Source organism: Henckelia pumila, chromosome 4 (genome assembly GCF_033568475.1).
Source record: "Henckelia pumila isolate YLH828 chromosome 4, ASM3356847v2, whole genome shotgun sequence".
NCBI classification, from domain to species: Eukaryota; Viridiplantae; Streptophyta; class Magnoliopsida; order Lamiales; family Gesneriaceae; genus Henckelia; species Henckelia pumila.
In genome coordinates, this window is record NC_133123.1 from 34126718 (window position 1) to 34136222 (window position 9505).

Here is a 9505-nt window from a genome sequence, read left to right on the forward strand (position 1 = left end):
ATGCATTGATTTTTTATATTTTTTTAAAAAAAAAAATTATTACAATGCTTGATTTTAGATTACGGATGGGTTCTGGATATGTTTTGGCGTTAAATTTTCCAACTTCTGTTTTTTTTTTTTCACAATTTGGGTAGTATTTTCCTTTTGAAGGACCCCAAAAATAAAATCCCTACTTTTGCGGCGATTTTGTTAAATTGAGTTCGAGAAAAACCTTGTTCAAGCTTGAATCAAGATGATAGTTGATCCTGCAATAGCAACATATAGTTTACCATCAGGCTTTATATGAGGTATGCCTTCCATCAAATTCATGCACTCAAAAGCATAGAGTTACACGTAAGATCACAAAGTCGAGATCTTTAGGTATCAGGACCCCAAATGAAAAGCGAAACTTAGTTTCGAGAATAAAATGTTGTAACAATGTGCCTCAGATAAAAAAGATAGAAAACAAGGTGGTAATAGAAACTCACCGAGACAAAATCAAATGCTTTGTTCTCCTCTCTCTTTGAGTCACTCATCAGAGAAGTTGGAATGTCCGGAAGGGGCGAAGGATGTCCACCATTAAATCCAGCAGAATTAAAACTTGTATGGGAGTGCAGATTCCCTGGTTGTTGGAAGTTGGACATTGTTGCAAGGAACTGCTGTTGCGCAATAAGATTCCCCATAGCATTATAATTCATAGGATGAGAAGCAATTAACGGATTGAACATCAAGCCTGGTGGAAAATTATAGGCCATAGCACCCAAAGGAAACATGGGACTTGCATTCATCCCAGGGGTTGGAGCCGCGAATTCTGCGTTCAAGACATCATTTGAAGTTCGATTATCTGGGTAGGTAGCGGAAATTGAACCTCTGTCCTCTGAACCCTTTTCTGAGGTAATTCCAATTTGCTTTGTCAATGAATTGTCGGAATGTATTGACAAGTTATTTTCGGTGATTTCTCTAATATTAACGGTGAATGGGAGCTCGAATAAGCATATTGGAGCTCGAGTTTGATCCAGACGCTCAAAAATAAATAGTTTTTATTCGAGTTTGAGTTTGGCTTGAAATACTCTTTTGCAAGTTATTCTAAATATTACAATCGGAAAAAATTGTTCTTGGAGTTCAACATATATTTATTAAATATATAATTGTACTACATATTACAGTCGGAAAAAATTGTTTAACAAGGTGTTCAACATATATTTATTAAATATATAATTATACTATCTCAATAAAATACTACAAATTATGAGTGGTTCACCAATTATCGAATAAAATAATCTATTCATTCTGTAGTAAATCTTTTTTTTTTTTTGACAAAAAACATATAAATTATATTATTCCAAAATATTCAATTTACAATGTTTTCTATCCAAGAAGGGAAATTCTCAGTCTCCCAAACAAAATTCTGTCGTAAATCTTTAAAAACATAATAAACTAAATTATAAATAAACATACTCGAGAGTTTGTTCCTAGATTCCTTTCATTTTCTCTACTAGGATGTATTTTTAAAGCAAAAGTTACTATTTTTGCCATTTCAGTACATTTAGACATGGTATTGTTAAATATTATTATTGTACAGTAGGTTATTTGACTAGGTTATTTGACTGAGTCTTATTATGTTTGACTAAGTCTTATTAAATAGATGTAGTGGATTGTGAACGTGTGGTAGTAGAGGTTATGTTCTCTGTAGTTTAAGTCTACTTAATTTATTGGCAAGTAGTCTCTGAAGGGATACCCGACTCAGTTGCTTGTGCCATATTATCAAATGCACAAAAAACATCACTTGAAGGACAACGTCTTAAAGATCTCAAGGCGAAAAACTTTCTATTTCAATCCATCGATCGATCAATCTTGGAAATAATTCTTAGCAAAGAAACTTCCAAACAAATATGGGATTCGATGAAAAAAAAGTTTCAAGGGTCAACAAGGACAGAGGCAGCAGCTTCAGGCACGTCGATCTGAATTCGAGACACTTCGAATGAAGTCGGGATAATCAGTTTCTGATTTCTTCTCAAGAACTATGGCAATCATTAACAAAATGCGCATTCATGGTGAGAAGATGGATGATGTGATTGTTATTGAGAAAATCCTTCGATCAATGACACCAAAGTTTAATTATGTTGTTTGCTCTATTGAGGAATTTAAAGATCTTGATGCATTATCAATTGATGAATTGCAAGGGTCTTTGTTGGTTCATGAACAGAAAATGTCACAGGAAGATAAAGAGGAGCAAGCCTTAAAAGCTTCGACAAATAGCAATGCTTGGACAGCCAATAGATCAGCAGATTGAGGTAGAGGCAGAGGATCGAAGAGGAATTCGAGGTGGTAGAGATGGAGGTAGAGGAAGAGGAGGACGAGGAAATTTCAAAAACGATAACGAGCAACCAGGCTATCAAAATAGAGGCAGAAGCAGATATCAACAATTTGACAAATCCAAGGTGGAATACTTTCGGTGCCATAAACCTGGTCATTATCGTTCTGAATGTTATACTAAATTGCCTAATGATAAAGAAAAAGAAGAGAAATCAAATTTTGCAGAAAAGAAAGAAGTGAAACTTTGTTTATGGCTGCTCAAATCGATGAACAACCTCAAGCAGAGGTATGGTATGTGGATACGGGTTGCAGCAACCACATGTGTGGTAGTAAGTGTTCTTTTTCTTTCTTGAATGAAGATTTTCGATCTACAGTAAGTTTTGATGGCAACTCAACTGTGAATGACTGAACGTTATGGGAAAAGGAGACATTAATATTCGAACTAAGAATGGTTTCATAGAAACAATTTCAAATGTCTTTTATGTTCCAAACTTGAAAAGTGATCTGTTGAGTGCTGGTCAATTGCAAGAGAAGGGTTATATAATAACAATTAAACAGGGGGCTTGTGAGATATATGATCCTTCAAGAGATACTATTGTTGTTATTCAAATGGGTTTGAACAAGTTGTTTTCATTAGAAATTGAAAGTGTCCAATCTTGCTTGATTACTGAAGTAGATGGAACTTCATGGCTTTGGCATTTTCGTTATGGTCATTTGAACTTTAATGGCTTGAAAACACTATATCAGAAAAATATGGTAACTATTCTTCCTCAAATTGTTCCTCCAAACAATTTGTGTGAAGAATGTATTATTGGGAAACAACACCGGGAGCAATTTCCGCAAGCAAAATCATGGAGAGCAAAGAGAGTTTTGGAGTTGGTACATTCTGACATTTGTGGACCAATTAATCCGTCTTCTAATGGAGGTAAAAGGTATTTTTTTACTTTCATTGACGATTGTTCTCGCAAGACTTGGGTTTATTTTCTGCAGGAGAAATCAGAAGCTTTTGATATTTTTAAAAGCTTCAAGGCAAATGTTGAAAATGAAGCATAAAGAAAAATTAAATCTCTTCGCACCGATCGTGGTGGAGAGTACTGTTCAAAAGAATTTGAAAAGTTCTGTTGTGATCAAGGAATAAGAAGAGAACTCACAGCTGCATATACACCACAACAAAATGGTGTATCGGAGAGAAAAAACCGAATCATCCTCAATATGGTGAGAAGTTTGCTGGCTAGAGGAAAGATTCCAAAGAATTTTCGGCCGGAGGCAGTAAATTGGAGTATTCATGTGTTGAATAGAAGTCCTACTTTTTCTGTTCAAAACATGACACCGGAAGAGGCTTGGAGTGGACGAAAACCAGTTGTGGATCATTTCAAAATTTTTGGTTGCATTGCATATGCCCATGTCTCGGACAGAGAAGAGGAATAAACTTGATGATAAGGGTGAAAAATGTGTTTTTTTTGGTGTAAGTGAAGTATCCAAAGCTTATAAATTATTTAATCCACTCACAAAGAAGATTGTGACCAGCAGAGATGTTATTTTTTATGAGAAAAACACATGGAATTGGAAAGGGCAACAGTCTTTTCCCATTGTTTTAGACAGTCTCATTGAAGATGATGAAGAAATACAACAACATGATGGTGCATCTATTGAAACTTCACCAACAGAAACAGGAGGTGCAAATGCTATAGCTGATTCACAACATCGTCGAATTCGAAAGAGACCCACTTGGATGCACGATTATGAGGTAACTGGTGTTCAATTTGATAAATTTGACTCAATTGCTCATTATGTTTTGTTATCAGATTGTGATCCCATTACATTCCAAGAAGCTGTTAGAGACTTAAAGTGGCAAAAGGATTTGAATGAGGAGATTGGGTCTATCGAAAAGAATAATAGTTGGGAACTGGCCGAACTTCCAAAAGGGCAAAAAACTATTGGTCTTAAATGGGTTTATAAAACCAAGTTGAACAAGGATGGAGAAGTTGATAAGTACAAATTACATCTTGTTGCAAAGGGATACAAACAAGAATTTGGTGTGGATTACAAAGAGGTGTTTGCTCCAGTAGCAAAACTTGATACCATTCGTTTGGTATTATCCTTGGCTGCCCAAAACTCATGGTCTATCCATCAACTAGATGTGAAGTCAGCATTCTTGCAAGGAGAGTTGGAAGAAAAAGTCTACATTGAACAACCACCTGGATATGTGAAGCGAGGCAGTGAAACAAAAGTATACAGGTTAAAGAAAGCATTATATGGGCGGAAACAAGCACCAAGGGCTTGGTACAGTCATATAAATGCTTATTTTCTTAAAGTGGGTTTTATTAAATGTCCATATGAGCATACTCTTTACACTAAATATGATGATGATATGAAGATATTGATTGTGTGTTTGTATGTTGATGATCTGATTTATATGAGCAATGATAAATCCATGCTTGCTGATTTTAAGAAGTCTATGATGACAGAATTTGATATGACTGATTTGGGATTAATGCACTATTTTCTTGCCATTGAGGTAGTGCAATCATACGCTGGTGTATTCATTTCCCAAAAGAAGTATGCTCTAGAAATTTTGGACAGGTTTGTGATGAATGATTGCAATACTGTAGTCACTCCAACTGAAGTTGGTCTTAAACTCTCAAAGAACGCGGCAGGAGAGAATGTGGATGCTACTTTATACAAGCAAATTGTGGGGAGTCTCATGTATTTGACTTCTACACAGCCAGACCTTATGTATGTTGTTAATTTAATTAGCAGATACATGGAGAATCCAGCTGAAGTTCATCTTTTGGCTGCAAAGAAAAATTCTACGATATGTGAAAGGTACTGTTGATTTTGAAATTCTTTATAGAAAGAGTGGAAATTCGAGTTTGGTTGGTTATTCAGATAGTGATTATGCCGATGATATTGATGATCGAAAAAGCACTTCTGGTAGTGTATTCATGTTGAATTCTGGAGCTATAACATGGTCATCAAAGAAGCAACAGATAGTGACTCTATCAACTACAGAGGCTGAGTTTGTTGCTGCTGCTTCGAGTTCATGTCAAGTAATTTGGCTGAGAAGGCTACTGGAAATCCTATACAACAAGCAACAAGGTTCAACTGTGATGTATTGTGATAATCTCTCAACAATAAAACTCTCAAAGAATCCAGTCTTACATGGGAGAAGCAAACATATTGATGTGAGGTATCACTTCTTACGTGATTTATGCAAGGATGGCATTGTTGATTTAGTGCATTGCAAAAGTGAAGATCAGTTGGCAGACTTATTGACCAAGCCCCTCAAATCTCCTGTTTTTTTTAAGCTTCGAAGTATGCTTGGAGTTTGCTCATCAAAGGAAGCTGAAGTTATTCTAAAAAACACGTTGTCAGATTGATTCCTAAACTAATATCTGTAGATATCAATTTAAGGGAGGATGTTAAATATTATTATTGTACAGTAGGTTATTTGACTGAGTCTTATTATGTTTGACTAAGTCTTATTAATTAGATGTAGTGGATTGTAAACGTGTGGTAGTGGAGGTTATGTTCTCTGTAGTTTAAGTCTACTTATTTTATTATTTTCATTATGTTGAATATATGAGTATTGCTCTTCCTCCGTTGGCTTTTTACTTTACAGATTTTTACTCTTCTTCTTCCTTTGCTATGTATTGAATTGTTTTACAGGTATAAGCACAAAATTTTCGATAAGAAAAGAGAGAAGAAAATGTACTCACCTTTTCAGATTGAAAACTCGCAAAATTTAGACATGGGTACATATTCTAAATTGAGATTTTATTCATAGTAGTCTATCTTGCGCGACTTATTTCCCTATTACATGTATATTGGGGATGATGTAGTCACCTAGTTACTTTCTCGTAGGATAACCAAGGTCCAAGTATGTCAGTATGTCCCCATCCAACACAGGATTATAAATTCGAATGTTTCTGCGAGTCTACCAAGATCAATCGACACTCCTTCAAAAAATAGTCAAGTTGAAGGGTGTAAAGCTCAGGAAAAGTTCGATAATGGTCCACATGAGGAGACGAGCCAAAGTTAAAAGCGATCACTTTCTTCCCGGTCCTCCTTTGGCCCTCAATGAATGATTTTATAGCTTCGAATGGAATGACTTTGTCTTCAGTGCTGTATAGATAAAGCTGCAATGGAGGCTGATCATGTGAAAGGATTGAAACCAACTTTCTCAATCTCCTGTTAAACCAAAATTAAATGATTACTCCAAGGTTTTCATTGCTTTTAAGGAGATTCTAATAACAAAAATAAAAGCTATTTCTCCTCAGGTTACTGAAAATAACTGTCAGCGGAAATAGAAATGACCGAAAACGCCATGCTCTCCTAGTTTCAGAACTAAAATGCATTTTTTGTCGATCGGGAGAATTGCGTGGAGATTAAATGAATGCTTACCGATGTACACTAGGCAAGTTAAGAAGGAAGGAGAAAAATTTCACAAATGCAGATAACAGCAAGATTTCGAGAAAAAAAGGTTTCTTCTCTTCTATATTTGTTCCCTCTACAGCAACTGTTGGTTCGGTTCCTTCTCCTACTGAAGGAGAGGTAGAGGAGATAGTTCTCTTCAACAAAGCTGTGGAAAATCCTGCTGCCCATACCTGAAACGATCGTGTGGATGTTTGAGAACATGCTTTTTCTTCGCATAGTGCGGCAAAAGCTACTCACAAATTTCATTTCTGTATGACATCAATATCAATATATCATATAAATTACACGAACATGTTAATGCGAGCTTCATGTTTCTGACCTCAGCCTGAAGGTGCAGAAAATGTGAAACTTTTGCAATACGGAATGGCTGTGCCAGAAAATTAGAGGATACAATAAATAGAAAATAGAAAATTGGAGGAAATGGAAGGGCCATTTCTCACTTTCTTCGGCAGCAACATAGCCAAGGGCAAGGGCAAACCAGAAAATACTATCCTGGAAAGCCTAGCACCTTAGATGGATGAAAACAAATCAGACCACCAAACATAAACTTTTTGATATTATTGCATATCGGACATCATGTTCATATCTATCAGTCTCCAACAAAGAATTTGCCTTTATTTTTGGAGGAATTTAGGGGGAAAGGAAGGTAATTGCTGATACATAAATTGAGGTCCAACGCCTTCAAAAAAATGGAGGTCCGACCATCCGTGCTTTGCACTAAACTCAACATGATCATAGAAACGTAATCAAGACTCAATACCATAGATTATTGTTTGGTTGAGCTTAGAAAGTATTTTACCCACATTATCATTCAAACAGTTTAGTAGACATCCGTCTCTGTGGAGCAATAACAAAGTTTGAAATTCACAACAAACACTTTAAAAAATTGATTATAATTCCTTTCGACCTTGCTACAAAACCCTCCAAGATTTGACAAGCAGCAAAATATTTTACCATGGTCAACCTTATGGAATCAAGGTAGCCAAAACTCTACATGCAATCAACCAAAAGTCATTCTAGAACACATGGCTCAAATAAACCACTTTCCAGCAAAAAGCGAAAGAACTCAACAGTCAACACTGAAAACAAACTTAAAGCAACCTTGGGATCAATATTGGGGTCTCCTCCAGAGTCCACCACACATCCTTTAATCTTCTCCATTATATCTTTTCTCTCTCTCAAATTTTTGAGAACCTCACCATACCTGCCTATCACAAAACATTACATCACAAAATGTCAATAACAGTCCACCACGAGACCATGAATGGTACTACTTTACAAGATTAGACATACTAATCAATCCCTTAACATGCCAACGCAAAATCATAAAATCTAGCAAGCAGAAACAGATTACAGTAAGCGGAAAGTTGATTGATATATTTTGGTGCAAAAGTTGCATTCTTGTAAAAGTTATGCATTAAACTTGAACTTGTTTCATTTAAGTGGAGACGCAACTCGTGGCACTATTTGTAAAGAAAGTAAGAGTACAGCAAGAATCTACTCACGCAAGCCAACCCGTATTACTGAACGCGTGGAAGATCAAGAATCTCTCCCGCCCATCGTTCCTCGACAGCCACGAGACCAGCTCATCGGATAACCTCTGGATCCTCTCTTCGATCCTCCTTCCCAAATCAAACCCCAGCACATCCGTCACCGAAGCCACGAAGGTGATAGCGTGTAGACCCCTCGCATTATACAAGCTAACATACCTCTTCAAATGCTTGGTCTTCGCCCCTAGCCACCCCAAAAGAACCACCGCAACCTCAGGGCCCTTCTCATCAACAGTAGCAACCCCATTGTTCCCATCACCCACGCATACATAATTCCAGTGGAAAATATTCTCCTTAGGTCCCCAAGAAACGCTGGCGAATTGCTTGTCCGTGAAGCGGCCAGCTTGGAATTTCGACGGAGAGCTCGGAGGGGAGCGATTGAAGGCCAGAGGTCTGAAGATGGAGGGAATCCGCGGGTGAAGTGCCAGTGAAGAAAACTGCGAAGAAGAATGAATAGGTTGAGTATTGCGAAATGGGGGGCTGAAAGATGGATTCTTGCGGCGGAGGGGTGGCAATATACGGCCATTTGGGACATGGCAAACGCGGGCGGAGACCGCCATTGCTAGGAATTTGCGAACGAAAATAACGACAAGAATATTTCGGCACAAGATGTAGCTGATCCAATCGTTAAACGCAGCGTTTGGCATTAAATTTTCATTAAACTTTAACTAATGTTAGCCCTAATTTATATACCCAATCATGTACCGTTTAATTCGAGTATTATTTTAATAAAAGATTTAATAATTCATCATTTGTTATGTTAATTATATAATATTAATTATATATATATATATATATGTTGAGATACAAACATTATCAACGATTTGTGTATTAATCATTTGGTAGGATTTCGTTGTATACTTTTTGAAAAAAAATTAATAAAAGTGGTGATGTTTTTAGATCCACTTAAACTTAAAGTTATAAAAGTAAATTTAATTTTATGTAACGACATCATGTTAGAACGATTTTTATATAGTTAAATTTTAATTCATATAATATATATTAATTTAATTAACGAGCATATGCAAATATGCAATGCATAATATAATATGAAAATTAAATACTATATGTTTTATTGTCTAATACTTTTTAAATTTTTTTAAATATAATTAGTTTGGGTTGGAAGTTTGGTTGACTTCCCTGAATCAATTTCTATAAGCATCTATGTTTTTTAAATAAACAAAAACAAAAAACAAAAATTTGAAAAAGTTGTTTGTTATAAT

General features: G+C 36.0%; 1 protein-coding gene across 1 annotated transcript; it reads right to left on the minus strand.

The window, feature by feature from the left end:
* Positions 1-6055: 6055 nt before the first annotated feature.
* On the minus strand, positions 6056-8906 carry LOC140865247 (uncharacterized). The gene is made up of 4 exons (XM_073269814.1): positions 8238-8906; positions 7834-7936; positions 6700-6902; positions 6056-6486 (listed from the first exon to the last, which is right to left on the minus strand). Exons 1-4 carry the CDS (start codon positions 8840-8842, stop codon positions 6207-6209), a joined length of 1191 nt encoding a protein of 396 aa, XP_073125915.1. The 5' UTR covers positions 8843-8906; the 3' UTR covers positions 6056-6206.
* Between the last annotated feature and the right edge of the window lie 599 nt (positions 8907-9505).

Excerpts from the sequence above, each read along its gene's own strand:
- LOC140865247 (XM_073269814.1), bottom strand. The coding sequence starts at position 8,842 with ATGGCGGTCTCCGCCCGCGTTTGCCATGTCCCAAATGGCCGTATATTG. Across the intron at positions 7,937-8,237 it reads AGTAATACGGGTTGGCTTGC|GTATGGTGAGGTTCTCAAAA; the intron begins GTGAGTAGATTC and ends TGTGATAGGCAG. Across the intron at positions 6,903-7,833 it reads ACCCCAATATTGATCCCAAG|GTATGGGCAGCAGGATTTTC; the intron begins GTTGCTTTAAGT and ends CGATCGTTTCAG.